This window comes from Sinohyriopsis cumingii, chromosome 1 (assembly GCF_028554795.1).
Source record: "Sinohyriopsis cumingii isolate HCF-2022 chromosome 1, ASM2855479v2, whole genome shotgun sequence".
NCBI lineage: Eukaryota > Metazoa > Mollusca > Bivalvia > Unionida > Unionidae > Sinohyriopsis > Sinohyriopsis cumingii.
The window spans coordinates 26,689,985-26,708,261 of NC_142961.1; the positions used below are offsets into that span (position 1 = coordinate 26,689,985).

Here is an 18,277-nt window from a genome sequence, read left to right on the forward strand (position 1 = left end):
AAAGCATAGACAGTAATCCTAAATCGTTTGGTTATTTTCAGTCTGTAAACAAGTGTTATTTTTGTTTTATAAATAAATGTATTCCCAAGATTTTCTAAGACTCATTCTGAGAAAATCTGTGATGACGAAATTAGACTGATGATGAAGGATAAGGCCAGGGTAAACCAAATTGTTTTCACCTACCGGAACCGGACATCCAAGCCTGTTGTAGACCGTATGTTAAAATTATAAATATCCCGGGATTGAGATTTAGGCAGGCTACTTGTGCATTTACACCGGATGTTCTAACCAGTTAATAAGAGAATGGAAGTAAATGTTTTAAGTCATGTCAGATACAGGATGTACCAAATAATGGACGTAAAAATGGTACATCTTTGACGATGGGGTGATTTTTAGCTGCGAAAAATGTTGATAACAGTTGGATTAAGTGTATGGGTGTTACTTGTTTGCTTCTCAGGTGCTACAGGTGAGGATCAAAGGCACTACTATAGGTGTGCTGCTTTCTAAATGTCAAGATGACCTTATCATATTGCTCGAGACGTTGCATAAAGTGCTTATAACGTTAAAAGCAAAGAAATATTCATTAACGGATATAAAACTTTTGATTGTTACGTAATACGGTTGTCTCTTTATAAGGTTGGTGTAAGATATACAAATTTGGAGAATTTGGTCTAGACCATTATTGTTTACACAATGGTAGGGATAACAAAAAGAAAGGACTGGAACGAAGGTAATCACCCGAACGGACGATAAAAGTTGGTTAGAATCATTTTTATTTTGCATAATTATTTTTAATTGACTGCACATCTTTTATTGTCTTCCCTTTGATCATATTTCTTATTCAAACTTAGAAAATAATGTCGTTCACATTAAAGAAATTGCACTTTTGATTATCTTTGCCATTATTATTTAATTGTTAATGTACAGAGATTAATCGATTTAGAGAGATTACATACATACTACATAATTAATCAAGCAAATTTTTATATAAAATCTTTTCTAAATAATATCAGAAAATAAATATATATATATATATATATATATATATATATATATATATATATATATATATATATATATATATATATATATATATATTGAACCAAATACATTTGCAGATGCTGATGAAAATAAAGTAAAAGAATAACTGGTTTGTAAATATAACAAAATCATACAAAAATAATAATAAACTTTTATACATGTTATTTAAGAAAAAGTGATCTTTTAGGGACAAAAAGAGACTTTTTTCTAAAGTATTATGATGGTTAGAAATGAAAAGTTTTACTTTCAACCCTCGAGGATGATGTCAGATAGTACGCCAAATTTATTTCCTCGTAAATATTTAGATCCTTGATTATGCAGCATAATACAAAGAGTAATATCAAGTAAAAATGCCTTGAACTCAAGTCCACTCTGCAACTGTCACTGTTCCAGTCCTTTCCAGTGATTTCTGTCCACACTTATTTATGATAAATTTACCAATAACACTGTAAAGCAATTAAGTGACTTTGGTGGACATTTACTTGTTTGTATCGTTAAAACATTTGAATGACTTTGGTGGACATCTATTCATGTCTGTCTGTAAAAATGGAAAACTATTGATGACACACATACCATGTGTACCAATTAACACAACGTGGCTAACTTCTTCCATGTTCTACCATTTAACACAATTTGGCTAACTTATTCCATGTCTGCCATTTAACACAATGTGGCTAACTAATTCCATGTCTGCCATTTAATACAACATGACTAACTTATTCCATGTCTACTAGTTAACACAACGTGGCTAACTTATTCCATGTCTACCAATTAACACAATGTGGCTAACTAATTCCATGTCTGCTGTTTAATACAACATGACTAACTTATTCCATGTCTACTAGTTAACACAACGTGGCTAACTTATTCTATGTCTACCAATTAACACAATGTGGCTAACTTATTCCATGTCTACTAGTTAACACAATTTGGCTAACTTCTTCCATGTTCTACCATTTAAGACAATGTGGCAAACTTATTCCATGTCTGCAAGTTAACACAATTTGGCTAACTTATTCCATGTCTACCAATTAACACAATGTGGCTAACTAATTCCATGTCTTCCATTTAATACAACATGACTAACTTATTCCATGTCTACTAGTTAACACAATTTGGCTAACTTATTCCATGTCTACCAATTAACACAATGTGGCTAACTAATTCCATGTCTGCCATTTAATACAATGTGGCTAACTTATTCCATGTCTGCCATTTAATACAACATGACTAACTTATTCCATGTCTACTAGTTAATACAATTTGGCTAACTTATTCCATGTCTACCAAATAACACAATGTGGCTAACTAATTCCATGTCTGCCGTTTAATACAACATGACTAACATATTCCATGTCTACCACTTAAGACAATGTGGCTAACTTATTCCATGTCTACCAATTACCACAATGTGGCTAACTTATTCCATGTCTACCAATTAATACAATGTGGCTAACTTATTCCATGTCTACCAATTACCGCAGTGTGGCTAACTTGAGCAGTTAAAATCTGTGTGAAGATGTTTCGATAGAAAATGGTTGAATCTGTTCTCATGGCTGAGATGCAACAAAATATTCAGTGGAATGTTTTGTACGCTATGTAAAAAATATGCAAGCAAAATGAAAGTTTTGCCAGTCCAGGTGATTTATTTTCAAAAATCAGCCCTTGTTATCCTTGAAGGATGTAATAAACATATAAGTTACTCAAAAGCTGTAGAAGTTCAGTACTCAAAAAAAATCCAATAGCCTGACGCCCAGGACCCCACTAATTTCAGATTAGGCCCATGCTGTATTGTAAATAAGGAGCCCATCAGACTCATTGAAAAAAATCTAATTTACCCAAGAAAGCTTTGATCACACTGATGAAATATGAAAATTTATTTTCAAGATGTTGATCTGCCATGACAAGGCATGTCATGCTAAAAACACAATTTATATTCCCAAAACCACAGGTGCTTGATCAGAGCTTAATGTTCAAAAAGCAATAACCTGAAGGAAACAAATCATACTGAGTGACAAATTACCTCAGAATACCCCCCATGAACCGTTCTCGCAATGGACCCTGTTTATCATACTATAAAAGAGACTATATCATAACAGGTGATGGGGATACTCTGAGTTAACCTGTTACTTGGTATAATTACTCCTATTATTTCAACATTGAGATCATGTCAGTCCTGCATGGTTTATAAATATATTGTGCAGTGATGTGTCAGTGCATGATACTATTAGAACTGGATATGTGAAGCCTAGGTCTGCATTAAGAAAAAAATAGATACTAGCAATAACAATTAAGTTTTATCACCATTCTCCAAGATTTTATTGGGAATCTGATCAAATAAAACTTAATCATTTGATCTTCCCAGAAATGCAGGTTAATTTGGTTAATTATATTCTTTGTAGGTAATAAGTCAACGTGTTGACAGTTTATAATTAACTTTTATAATTCATTTTTAAAAACAGGGCAGAAAAAATAGAGTTTTTTGTCAAATGGTATAGAATAGTTTACTGAAAGATAGATGATTAATATTATAATACATGTTATCGTGATAAATATTAGTACATTGGTAATAATACATGTTATCGTGATAAATATTAGTACATTGGTAATAATACATGTTATCGTGATAAATATTAGTACATTGGTAATAATACATGTTATCGTGATAAATATTAGTACATTGGTAATAATACATGTTATCATGATAAATATTAGTACATTGGTAATAATACATGTTATCGTGATAAATATTAGTACATTGGTAATAATACATGTTATCGTGATAAATATTAGTACATTGGTAATAATACATGTTATCGTGATAAATATTAGTACATTGGTAATAATACATGTTATCATGATAAATATTAGTATATTGGTAATAATACATGTTATCATGAAAAATATTAGTACATGTGAAAGAGTGAAAACCAACAAGTTTTGTAAAATTTAACAAAAACTTTATTTCCCTAGAATACAAAATGAAAATTCAAAAAGAACTTAAGGATTTTGAATTAAATTCCAAATAGTCCTAGAATTTCTAACCCAAGTGCTAATGAGTAAGGATCTGAATAAAGTTGAGTGGTATTTCAAGTAAAATCCAATGCTAAAGTTGTTGACATGCCTGTAGTGGCCTGTAGTCTATAATATACCAATGGCCTGATGTGTAATGATGTGCCAACAGGATCTGGATGAATCACAGTAATATAATCAAAGAAGTGAATTCACTATTCCCAGTTAATGTCTCTGTTCAAGTAATTATGCTTGGGCACTTTGTATAATAATAATTTGAATAAATAAATTCCAGTCCAAATGAAATACTGAACACAAATGACTCAACTTCAGGATCTTGCAGCATAAATTGTTGTTGTTGTTGTAGGGTTCAATGCCATTTTTCAGCACATGATAGGCTATACATGGCGGCCAGTATTAATGGTGGAGGAAGAACTAGGGAAATCCCCGGAAAGAACCAACCGACTCTTGAGAAGCTACCAGCAAGCTTTCTCACATACCCACATTGGCCGAATCTGAGACTCGAACCCACACAGACAGAGGTGAGATGGCAGTGATCCATAATGGAGAGCGCTTTAGACCACTCGGCCACTCTGGGCCCCTGAAGCATAAATTTAACATTTTTTCAGTAAACAGTATTATGTAATAAAACAAATTAAGACAAAAAAATAACCCAGGTGATGGTCTAAAGTTCGTTTCTAGAACAATGTAAGTTATAATTAGGAGGTCTTTTACTAAAATTATATGAAAGGACATGATAAATATTTACAATGACTGAATTCAGAGGCAGAAAGACCCTGAGATGTACATGTTATTGTAAGAATACATCAAGTGAACAACTTTTGCTTTCATTGTCTTGTTTGTTTCTTAGTGTCGCTGAATAAGTAGTGCATATGACCTCGAAATTGGGGTTAAAGGGCAAATTGATGAAGACTAATGAGATTCAGAAGATTGCTAAAGCTACCTGAACTAATAGTATGGATGGAACAGTAGCCAAGTGTAAGAAAGTGTGCGATGCCTGGCTTAGTGTTCAAAATAAGGCCTTTCGTTTCATTGGCAAAATCAGTCTGATTTTAATGGACAAACAAGAGCTATATGTCAGTGGTATAAAGAATTTGGAAAATTAAACTCATTGACAACCACTGGTTCTTCTCATCTGGACATTTAGCCACTTCAGGTATGCATATGGGAGAGGACTGCAAGTTTTGCTGGTGGGACTCCTATTTTTACCTAAGTCCTGGACTCCTAATTGTAAAATCCTAATGAGATCTCTAGTTGTAGTGCATGTGACAGTTGTTTTTGTTGACTAACTTCAGGCAAGTTTAAAATATCAACCAATCATAATTGTTTTTCATACTATATTGGTTTATGGGTAATATGAAGACAAAAATCCCACTCAGAAAGTTAACAATTACCTGACAGTTGGATTTATAGTAAAGAATTATTGATATTTGGAACTCACTGTAAGGCTGTAAACTGAGATAAACATCAGGTCAGGGGTGGGTAACTACTACAAAATGTGATGTATAACAAGATATCATCAGTAAAACAAAATTGCTTGATTATCTTTTATTTGATCATCTTAGATAGCTTTAATAGATGTGTGGACTTGTGTGACACTTTCCATTAGTAGAACAAATGATAGCTTTGATAGATGTGCAGACCTGTGTGACACTTTCCATTAGTAGAACAAATGGTGAGGTACATGTATTGTGTGCAGTTAGGACTAATATGTGTGTATTGAATAATTTTTATTTCTTTGAGGTAAATGCAGTAATTTTCAGTAGCCAGGAAATGAAGCTGTCAGAGTTTTAGAAAAGTTCTACAAGGTACCTGTTGATTCTAAAGCTCAATGAACTGAGTATCCGATTGATGGGAATTGTATTAAATGTGTACAAACCTGACTGATTGATGGGAATTGTATTAAATGTGTACAAACCTGACTGATTGATGGGAATTGTATTAAATGTGTACAAATCTGAAGTTAAGTCACAGTAGCCTATAAATTTCACTATCTAATCTCATCTGGTACAGAGTCCTAGAATTCATTCTCATTGTCTGATAAGGTTCTGAAATTCTCCAATTTCATCTAGTAAATTGTCATGGCCAAGTCATCATAAATATCATCTGACTTCTTTCCTTTATCTCACTGTCATATGTGGCTGCTTTTTTAGAGACTGAGCTTCAGCTTTGTAAGTAACACTTTGATCATACAGTTTGTGAAATCTATTCAAGGTTGCAACTGAACATGTGTCAGTTGTATGGCAAGATCAATTAATCACCCTTTGGAGTCTATTACTTGCCATTGTACCTCAACCAAAGAATTGTCATGTGGGAAAACAAAAAGTTATGGGATTAAGATCAATTATTTACTGGAAGAGGCAGACCTTTGCTTGGCTCTAAAAACGTACATGTATTTGTGGATCAATCAAAAGGATTGTCAACTTGAAAACAATGTGAGTGCTGCCTTTACAAAACACTGGCAGAAAACTTGTATGCGGTAAAAATGTACCATATGACTAATTGTAATACCCAGGTTATTATCGATGGGCAGGTACCTGAGTACCCAGATACCCTTTGGCATCTTTACCAGGAAACCATGAAAATCTTCTAAGCAACCAGAGTTTCAAAACCTTGTTGCCCAAAGATAGCCATGGAATTTCAAACCTGGTTGAGCAAAGATAACCATGGAGTTTCAGAAATGTTTTACTCATGGTCAGTGTATATGACCATAATGTGTATAGCCTTCAGAAATAAAGGTATACAGCAGTCATGTTATTTAGTATTTAGTTGTTTATATCTGTACTACCTGAATAGTTACTAAAGTTTGACAAGACTGATTTACTGAAGGACTAGAAATGAGGTTATGATTAATAGTCACCACTAACATGTTGACTTCTCGGAAAAACAACAACATTGATAAACTCATTGAGCAAAATCCACAAGAATTCACAAATTAAATGGTGTAAAACTTTGGGCCTGCACGTTTGAGATTTTTTTTGTTTCAGGAGCAGACATTTAGTTTTTCCTGCCCAAACATTATATACATATAATTTACTTAAGATAAATCATTTTGACTTGTTTCAAGATTTTAGATTTTCTAATTCAGTGATAGATAATGCAAAGACAGTATGTTCAAATATATTTATTGTACAGTACTGTAGCAGTAGCAAAAGCCAAGTAAATTGTTGTGCTTAAGCACAAAAACTGGAGAGTTCTTTTACTAATTGCTACTGTCACTTAATTTAGAATCATCTGTGCTTCATTCAAATAAAACCAGAAGAAATTTTGCACTTAAATATTATGAACTTGTTTTACAGGTGAATTAAACTGTGACCACTGTCTGTATGGACCAGAGTACTGTCACGGAGACACAAACCGATGTTTGTATGGCTGCATTGATGGGTGGACAGGGGATGACTGTAACATAAATTGTACAATTCCATACTGTATAGACTGTGAACTAACTCCACTAGGTCAAGAGTGTCACAGGTGAGAGTTTTCTTTGGTTGTCCTGTGTGGCTCCACAATTCCACATTGGGAGGCTTCATACAAGTACATTTAATATGCAATTGGTGTTTTATTGTCCACATGAAAATTTACTGGTATATTATCAAATAGGAAAAAGAATATAGTGGAAAGATATTTGCTTCTGTCCTGAGGGATTTTCATTTACCTTTTTGGAGATCAGATGTTGACCCCATTCCTAAACTTTGGATGCACTGGACTGTACAGTGTTGAATAGTAACATGTTCAGAACAAGTCAGCCTGCTTTATGACAGTGTGTACTGGCTGCTTTAAGTTATTAAAACATGTTGTGTTTGACTTGCTAATATTAATGAAGTAATTTTGTTATTCCTAGAATTCTCACTGGCATACTGTAGGAATATCCCAGGTTCCTTAATATATTGTCATCATAGAGGTATGATTATGTAGACAGATAATATTCAGATTTGTGTTTAAGTTGACGTTGTGGAATTTTTTAGATATAATAAGTATAATGTATGCAAAAGATATTAATTTTGATCTTGAGGAAACTTTTTTCCTGTATTCAGTACTGTTAAAATATGTCATCTGACTGATTTTAATTTACTGTATATTTTTATATTCATTCATATACCATATATAATTGTATACAAGGTGGGTACAACTGCAAACAACATAGACAGTGATCTGCCGTCACATGATGACCTGGTAGAATAGGTCTGTGCTGTTTGTTCTACTGATAACTGATCACTCAGGTGGCCTGAGTGGTTTGAGAATCTGCCTCAGTTGTGGGAGGTTGCAGGCTTGAACCTGGGCCAAGTTATACCAAAGACTTATAAAAATGGTACTAGCAGCTGCCTTGCTTGGCACTCAGCATTAAGAGGCTAGTGTTAGGTCTAGTTGGCCTGGTGTCAGGATAATGTAACTGGGTGGGACATGATGCTACATGTCTGTGGCATGATGTCCCAGTGCAAGACATCACTGCAGACATTGTAGTGATATGACTGGAAAATTGGTAAAGCTACATTACAAATCCAAATCACACACACACTCCTACAAACCCAAATCCAAATCTGGCATGCATTATGTGTTGCAGATATTGGTCTATGTAGTTTGCAGTTGGACTTCTAAGCAAATTATATACAGTCCCCAAACTGTGCACTAAAAAAAATATTTTGGCTTAAAGCTATCTCAGATAGTACCTACTGGAAGAAGTAGTGCCCTTTGGCTGTGTTCAGAGTTCTTCCATATGGAGATGAATACACTCCCCAAACACGATCTCTGAATAAAATACATTGAGATCCATTTTCAAGTTTGATTTAACTCTCAGAGTTAAGGTATAAGGAGCCTGTATTATTGTTAGCTAAAAAAAATTATACAGTATTCTGTGAGTTTTAGCAGCCTCTTTTCTCACAGATGACAAGGCAGGATCACAAATTTTGACCAAAATGGAGATGTGTGTGATTATTGAGTCATGTAATGGTAGTTTGGTTCAGTTATGTCAATAATAGTTGCGTGAAACTTGAATAATGTTGCCGTTGGACATTATTTTAGCAGTCCAAAATGATGGTTTCCTGTCTCAGCTAGATATTTTTCTTTGCAGATGTAAAAATGGATGGTATGGCAAGTATTGCAACAATTCCTGCAGCTTTTTCTGTAAGTATGGTGAGACTCACTGTGATCGAGAAGGGAAATGTAACTATGGTTGTGAACGTGGATGGGTGGGAGACCTTTGCAACAGGCGAGAATGCATTAATCTGAACTGCCAGTCTTGTGAAGAATGGTCTAATGGACAGCCATCCTGCAAGTTGTGTGAGGTAGGGTATTATTTGGATGGTTTTGCTTGTCGAGAATGCAGTCCACATTGTGTTGGTGGAAGAAATTTGTGTAACACATCTACAGGGGCTTGCTTAAATGGCTGCATGGACAACTGGATTGGTGCTAACTGTGATCTGCAGTGTAGTTTAGACCATTGCCTCCAATGTTCGACTGTGTTGGGGCCATACAGAGCTGTTTGTACCCAATGTCAGAGTGAATACTTCCTCCAGGATGGTACATGTGTAAAATGTGGTCATTGCAAAAATGGGGAAACCTGTGATAATATTAACGGTACCTGTCCCAACGGCTGTGCAGACAAGTTTCAGGGAGATAAATGCAATATTTTCTGTGATATTCCAAACTGTAAGAAATGCAAAGCCAGTGACTTCAACAGAACTGTATGTGAATTGTGTGAAAGTGGTTATTACTACATCAGTCCTAATTCTTGTTGGCCTTGTAACTTTAGCTGTAATGGAGGGCCACAGAAATGTGATCCAGGAACAGGCAAGTGCACCGATGGCTGTATTATGGGATATTATGGGGAATACTGTAACTACATCTGCAGTCAGCACTGTATTAACAACACCTGCTCATCTCTAAATGGGAATTGTGATTGTGAGGAGGGCTGGTTTGGGTGGCGGTGTGATCGTAACTGTCCAGTCAACTGTGATGAATGTGATGGCTTTGGTGTGAGTAACACTTGTTCCAGGTGCCAGCAGGGGTGGTATGGCCCCCATTGTGAAAAATCTTGTCCAGAGAATTGTCTGCAGGAGCCCTACAGGGATCGCTGTGACAAAGTGACAGGACAGTGCAACATGGGGTGCTATGGTTCAATGTACGGGAAATTTTGCAACAAGACATGCAGTCCCAACTGTATCGGTAAATGTGACCAGCTTTCAGGAAATTGTTCCACTGGTTGTGTGTCCGCATGGTATGGGCCTACTTGCGAGGAGAAATGTAGTTCTTCCTGTAAGGATGCTTCACCAGGGTTTCGAATTTGCGATAGAGATAATGGCACCTGCTACTTTGGATGTGAAAATGGAAAGTATGGGCAGACATGTGACAAGATCTGCAGTTATAAGTGTAGGAATCGCACTTGTGTAATGACCAGTGGGGATTGTGTGGTTTGTATGAAAGGATTTTACGGCATGAACTGCTCCCAACAGTGTGAAGGACATTGCATGGAAAGTGAGTGTGACCAGTTAAGTGGGATTTGTACTCAGGGGTGTGCCCCAAGGTATTTTGGCATCAAGTGTGACCAAGTCTGCAGTCAAAACTGTATTGATTATATATGTGACAAAAACACAGGATATTGTGTCAAAGGCTGCATTGATGGTTTCTATGGCAACACATGCATCCAGATATGTAACAAGAATTGTTTGAACAGCACCTGTCAGCAGACCACAGGAACTTGTCATCAGGGATGCAAGTCTGGTTACATGGGTGCATTATGTGATCAAGGTAAATTAGATTTGATGTCTGTAGAATGAAAATATATGAAATTTTATGAATTTGCTTTACTTGAAACTGATTATTACAGAATTATTGTATATCTGAGCCTATAGGGATAAATCAGAGCTTTCTGTATAATGCATCTTTGCATCCTAAATGCAGATAAGCAAGATGATGTAGAATCAGAGGTTTCTAAGGCCGCATGTCATGAATATGTGTGCCATTCTGAGCAAAAATCACATTTGGAAAACCTTTGCCAATGAGCACACAGCTTCTAACTGTCAAGATTAATATTGTGTACACATATTTCATGACTTCTTTTCAGGCTGCAGTGTTCAAAGAACCATTTCTTTATATGCAGGTCCAGGGCTGGTGGTAAAAAAAATAAAAAATATGAACCCTGACTCAAATTCCAAAAGCCTTGACTCACCTGGTTATGACACTGAAGTAATCAGTTAACAGCTGTTGTGTATACATGAAAGCCATCACTCAGACACTCATCACTGTACCAGTTGCAATTACAATCGGAACAGTTTCAGTGCACACTAGACTGGTTTAGGCTGGTTTCTGTAAGGTTATTTGCACATATACCATGCACCTTAGCATGGAAAGACTCTTTGCATGTCTGTAGTGTATATAATTTAAGCAAGATTTCCGTAAATACTGGTACGCTAGTACTTGCATCTTTTGTTACAAATTATATGTCCTTCTAGATGGGGTGGTGGGTGAAATTTTTTATAAAGAGTCAGAAACTATGTATGTTGTAGAGTTTTTATTTACATTGGCTTTGTATGGTTACATTAAGGAAGTTGAATGATAAACAGAGTTATTATGTATTAGAAACAAGTATTTACTATCAGAATATGGTATTTTTTATTACCACACACACACACACATTTTGAAAAAGAGCAAGATTATTATCATAATGAGCATCTTTATTTCTCTCTGTGTGTCTTGCAATCATTTATTGATTCATTCTTTTTTTTTCTGTCTGCTTTCACTGGTGTAAACTATATGTGGTTGTCTTTCTCTAGGACTTGTGCATTTTTTTTCCATACCCTCACTTTTTTCAGCTTGACCATTAGTTTCAGCAGTTTAAGGGTCCCAGACTCTTCATCTCAAAATCCTACAGAGAACTCTGATAAATGTACATGTATTTACGTACATGTATTTATATTATAGATCAGCTTAATGTTGCACCATGTTCGCAAGATAAATGTAGAAGATTAATTCAGTTGAGTGATCAAACCTCAGACACCAGGCTCCATAGTTTTGAAACTGAAGCACAGACTGGGATCCCCCAACTCAGACACTTTGGGTGTAACTACCTTATATAATGGAAAGTTGGTAGTCAGGCCATGGGGCTTGAGTTAAGATGTGAAATTGTGGCTTTATTCAAATTAAAGCTATAGACCATATGAGTTTTTGTGTTTAACAATATTCAAGAACTCATCGTAATGTCTCACATATAATATATAAAATGTATATAAATATACATAAATACTCATAAAATGTTAATGGTTAATGGTCATTTTCACATGGGGGCACATGCTAAAATAAATCTGCCCTCAGGTATTAACTCTTTAAAAATAGGGTCTTTGCTAGGCTGAACAATGTTTTTTAATATCTGTTTTCCCAGGGCAAATGACATATACAAAAAGAAAATACATTTTCTTTGCAGATTGTGTGACTTGTTATGGAATGTATTTTAGATGTAGGATGATGTACACAAATGTTTTTAAAAGTATAATGGCAGAACCAGCATCTTTGTTTCTGTAGTCAAAAATCATCCATAACAGTCTCAACTTTCTAAGTTCCACAAGTACATACTTAATATAGGTTTAACTGATTTTCATAATCAGGACTGTTCAAATAAGAGATTTTGTGGTGATTAAACTGTACAAAGTCATTGTCAAGATGTATTTGTTATATTTAGTAAAATGTGAAACCATAACTTTAAAATTATAAATGCCTGTCTAATACATGTATAACAGCATCACAATTTTAAAATTGTTGTCTGTCTTTGAACTAGGCTTTATATTTTTAGGCTGCTCTTCTGGTTTTTATGGGGAAAACTGTGAAAAGTCCTGTGGGCAGTGTGTCAATGACAGTCCATGCTTGCCTACAAGTGGGAAGTGTCCCCAGGGATGTGCTCTGGGTTGGGGCAAAGACACTTGTGATATCAGTAAGTCCAATTATCTTTAATTGAATGCATCTTCAGGAGTCATGGACAATTGCGTATGTCCAATTTCCCCATTTCATAATTTGCATAATTGCAAAAATAAGAAAATGAAGTTTCAGCATAATTAACATTTCCAAAGCTATGCTGTGTGTGTACTCATTCACATTTTCAAAACAGCACTGTTTTAGATAAGCAGGTTGTGTAAATCATTCTCAGTGTCAAAGCAATGCTGTGTGTCTCACAGCAGGTCATGTAATCATTCTCATTTTCAAAGCAGTACTGTTTATCTCACATTAGCAGGTCATGTAATCATTCATGTTTCCAACTGCAAACAACAGAGATCATAATCTGCAGTGGCATAATGCACCTTCTGATCAGAGTCTATGTTGTTTGTTCTACTGATTGCTTGATTGCACCTAACAAATTGCATAGACCCAGGTTTGATGGCGCATTATGCGATGGCAGATTGGGGTCTGTGCAGTTTGCCATTGGACTTGTCTTGTAAGCAGGTATATATGGTAACTTTAATCCATTTGAAAAGGTAAGGAATCTGATCATCCTCAGGTGTAAAAATGAAAGCAATTTGAGAGGGAGAGTCCTGTGTTAAATAATGAGAAATTCTGATATTCAATTAAGACATCAATATATATTCTGCTACAGTAAGAAAATGGAACAGACACCGATAGCTACAATATTGTAGCATCAGCTCCAACAGGGAATACTACTTACAGTGACATTTATACCCTCAATCTGTTGACAAGGTTTTTAAATATTTTCTTGCATTACAATTGTTGGTTATTCATATTTATTTGAAATAACATTAAAAACAGTTTTATCACATTAATTCAATAATATTTGAGTTTTTAATTAAAATAATATTTAAAACTTAGTTATGCCTTTCTTATTTTATATCTATGTATTAATCATGTCTGTGTGATATTCTTGAAAGTCCACCACTCTTAAAAGACCACTTTACTGCTGCAGAAGGGTCCTTATAAGAGGGGACCACCATTCAAGAGTGCTCTTAAAACTCACTTATTTCGACTGCAAGAACAAACTTAAAGACCTAATAATGTTTCCTACCTTAAATATTTTCAGCATGTTTTTTATGTTTTCTAATTTCATGGTGTTTGTTTTTGTAATCATATCATTATATATTTATTTTATGTTATAGGTGTTGTCTGATGTTGTAAAGTGCTTAGAGCTTCTAAAGATTAGGTGCTATACAAAGTCCTCATTATTATTATTATTATTATTATAATATTGATCTCATGAACTAGCATATTACAGAGTGACATGTACTACTTGTATTTGGGATAAATGATAATATTTAATTTGTTTATTACAGAATTACAATATGGTGGAACAATGGAAGAGACTACCAGTCTACCTATCACAATACAGGCTGGTATCTCAGCAGCAGGGGTGTTATTTCTCTTTTTTCTGGCAGTCGTCATTTTTATAGTCTACAAAAGGCGCCATCACAAACATGTTAAAAAGGAAAGGGATTCAGTGACAGTGACCTACTCTGTGGTTTGTAGCCTGTTAAATTTATCTGAACTTTATTTATTTTACATCAATTGTACAATAATGTCTTCAGTATTGCCATTTGAGCAAGCTCAGGTGGACATCCTCCCACATAAAAATGCCATTGTTTGAACAAATGTAAGAAATCCCCATTCTTATGTCAATATACAGGGATAGAGCTATAACAAATGTAAGAAATCCCCATTCTTATGTCAATATACAGGGATAGAGCTACAACAAATGTAACAAATCCCCATTCTTATGTCAGGATACAAGGATAGAGCTACAACAGATGTAACAAATCCCCATTCTTATGTCAGTATACAAGGATAGAGCTACAACAAATGTAACAAATCCCCATTCTTATGTCAATATACAGGGACAGAGCTACAACATAATGTAACAAATCCCCATTCTTATGTCAATATACAGGGATAGAGCTACAACATATGTAACAAATCCCCATTCTTATGTCAATATACAGGGATAGAGCTACAGCAAATGTAACAAATCCCCATTCTTATGTCAATATACAGGGATAGAGCTACAACAAATGTAACAAATCCCCATTCTTTTGTCAATATACAGGGATAGAGCTACAACAAATGTAACAAATCCCCATTCTTATGTCAATATACAGGGATAGAGCTACAACATAATGTAACAAATCCCCATTCTTATGTCAATATACAGGGATAGAGCTACAATATAATGTAACAAATCTCCATTCTTATGTCAACATACAATGACAGAGTTACAACAAATGTAACAAATCCCTATTCTTATGTCAACATACAGGGATAGAGCTACAACAAATGTAATAAATCACTATTCTTGTGTCGTTATACTTGGATAGAGGTATATAAAATATCCCCCTGACAGCTCAACATGGATGCAGTATTGTGTCATATAACTTGCACCTGACAACTTGCAATGAGTACACCAGGTGGTTCTCATTATTGCTTATCAGATTAATGAATTTGACTGAACTTGAGCCACTCTCAGTAAATTGACAAATTAATTATTACAGCTTTTATGATTGATTTGGTAGAAATTAAGTTCTCCATCATCCCACCTTTTTCAGATTTTAGCTTTAGAAAAAGCCTTACTTTGCAAAACATCTTGTTGACAGACTACTCAATTGTTGATTGACCATTGGTCAGTAAGCCCAGAGTAATGATCATTCGTAAAATGTTAGCTGAGTCTAACGCCAGTTTCACTGTGTTGGATGGTCTTTGCTAAAGTATCAGCTATATGGGTTACAGTTTAGTTTGTTTTTTCAAGTTCTTGGACACAATGTAATTTTGAAATGACTTCTTGTTACATCTCTTTTCTCTCTTGTCTCTTTGTACAAATCAGCTTACTTGGTTTGTACAATCTTGAAAAATCTGAATTTGGCTGTATGAGAGTACCTTTGAAAACTCCTTGAATTTGGAGTATGAGGGTACCATTGAAAACTCCTTGAATTTGGCAGTATGAGGGTGCCTTTGAAAACTCCTTGAATTTGGCAGTATGAGGGTCCCATTGAAAAATCCTTGAATTTGGCAGTATGAGGGTACCTTTGAAAAATCCTTGAATTTGGCAGTATGAGGGTACCATTGAAAAATCCTTGAATTTGGCAGTATGAGGGTATCTTTGAAAAATCCTTGAATTTGGCAGTATGAGGGTACCTTTGAAAAATCCTTGAATTTGGCAGTATGAGGGTATCCTTGAAAAATCCTTGAATTTGGCAGTATGAGGGTACCTTTGAAATATCCTTGAATTTGGCAATATGAGGGTACCTTTGAAAAATCCTTGAATTTGGCAGTATGAGGGTACCATTGAAAAATCCTTGAATTTGGCAGTATGAGGGTATCTTTGAAAAAATCCTTGAACTTTGAAAAAGTTGGTTTTATCCTTGAACGTCCTTTAATTTTGTTAAAATCTACTTGAAATTTTCCCAAACTTTATTAATCATCTCTGGGAATTAAAAGTTAAAACCAAATAAAACATTTCACTTTTTAAATTTTTAAATTAAACTTTTTAAAATCAAACTTTTGTTGTCTGCTTATTTTCAGATAAAATTAACAATAAATGATAAAATGGCATACTAAAGCAAAGCTATAATGACCCATTACACAGGTACTTACCAGATGGAAGAGTTTCCAGTTAATCTAATGACACACAAATTTGTTACATGTTTTTTTTCCTTTTACTTTTGTACCTATGTAATGCAGTATTAAAGAAAATAACAAATTCTGAAAGTTCAGTTTCCATTAAAAGAACAAAAATTCTTTGAACTGTTTTGGAAATCCTTGAAAACAATTCTCTGAGGCTGTACAATCCATGGCTTATGTGGAGATATCAGTGATGGTGTTTCCAATATAAACTTTTAAAGTCTCATACAATGATATAAAAGTAGGTCACATCAAGTCACCTTTCTTCTGAACCTGCTTGTATATTTGGAATACTTTGTGCATTATTATTATTACAATTTATTTTACCTACAGAATGTTGTAGATTTTATGCTGTAACCATCATTACCAATCAGTAGCTTGATTGTATTTCACTCCAGAATCCACACAAATGCTCAGAGTAACTAGAGATGAAATCCATTGCAAATATTCACACTTTTAAAATTTGTACACCTGCCATCATCTCTCACCATACATCCACAACAACATTCCTAATATTTTGAAATCATTATTGTCATCTACTCATCTTTAAAACCATTGTTGTCATCTACTCATCTTTGAAATCATTGTTGTCATATACTCATCTTATACATCACCCTTCCAAATGTGATCATCCTTCCTTAATCTGTTACAAGTCTATGCTCCAAAAAATAAGTAACAGAAAAGAGTGAAGAGCAACAAGCTTTGTAAAATTCAACACATCATTTATTTCCCTTAAATAATTTTCATTATATTTTTTGCAAATTTATTAATTAAATGTAAATACTTCGGCACTTAATTCAAGTTTGATAACTTTGTTTTCAATATTCGACATCACTCAATATTATAGCATGGAATAGTGGCTGGTGTTTCTATTCTGGCAGATAGCGCATGTTGTGGATAAAGTAGTGTCCATTTCACTGCCTGTATTATGGCCCACATATTAATATCAGAATATACAGCTATCATGTTCAAATTGCCCAGCAAAACTTGATTTTTCATAATTTAAAATGTCTATATTAGAACCCAAAGAAGCACAGTCCTCCACTTTCTATTTTGCAGCTTTTCTTTTGCAAGAGTCTTTGTTGCCCTTTCAGGTGCCCCTCCACTGAGTTTTCATTTCCTTTCTCCATACCTGAGTTTTCATTTCTTTTCTCTATACATACATCTTTCCATTTTTGGGGGGACTGAATTCTTCATCCTGCATTTCGCTTTGTTTGGACTGAGATCTTGAGTGGTCTGTTTTAAAAGAAATACTCTGTTTACACAAAAGAGGTATTTCTGGCACATTGTTAACATCTCAACATGATGTTGCTTACTTTTGAAACATACAACATGCAAGATACTTCAACAATTATGAATATTGAGAGGAGACTAACCACATTAGTATAAACAATTTTTCACTTGAGGACACATTACAGCGAATAGTATATATAGTTAAAAGTATGCGAATTAGGAGTATGTGAAACTGGATTTATTTTCTTGGCTTGAACCTTGACTATCGTACTGCTGTAAATATCTTGGCACCTCAGAAACTGGACTGTGATGGTCCTTGCTCCAAGATATCACTCTAAAGAAATCGAAAATTACTCTTATTGTGGGGTCA

At 34.6% G+C, this 18,277-nt stretch overlaps 1 protein-coding gene across 2 annotated transcripts in view; it reads left to right on the forward strand.

The window, feature by feature from the left end:
* The first annotated feature begins 282 nt into the window (after window positions 1-282).
* The window catches only part of LOC149806580 (uncharacterized), a 62,361-nt gene continuing 44,366 nt past the window's right edge, over window positions 283-18,277 (forward strand). For both annotated transcript variants that reach the window (XM_089954927.1, XM_089954937.1), the window contains exons 1-5: window positions 283-466; window positions 7,374-7,545; window positions 9,143-10,818; window positions 12,857-12,994; window positions 14,340-14,524. In XM_089954927.1, the coding sequence (XP_089811053.1) occupies window positions 406-466; window positions 7,374-7,545; window positions 9,143-10,818; window positions 12,857-12,994; window positions 14,340-14,524 (2,232 nt within the window). In that variant the 5' untranslated portion in view covers window positions 283-405. The remainder of the gene's footprint in view (window positions 467-7,373; window positions 7,546-9,142; window positions 10,819-12,856; window positions 12,995-14,339; window positions 14,525-18,277) is intronic.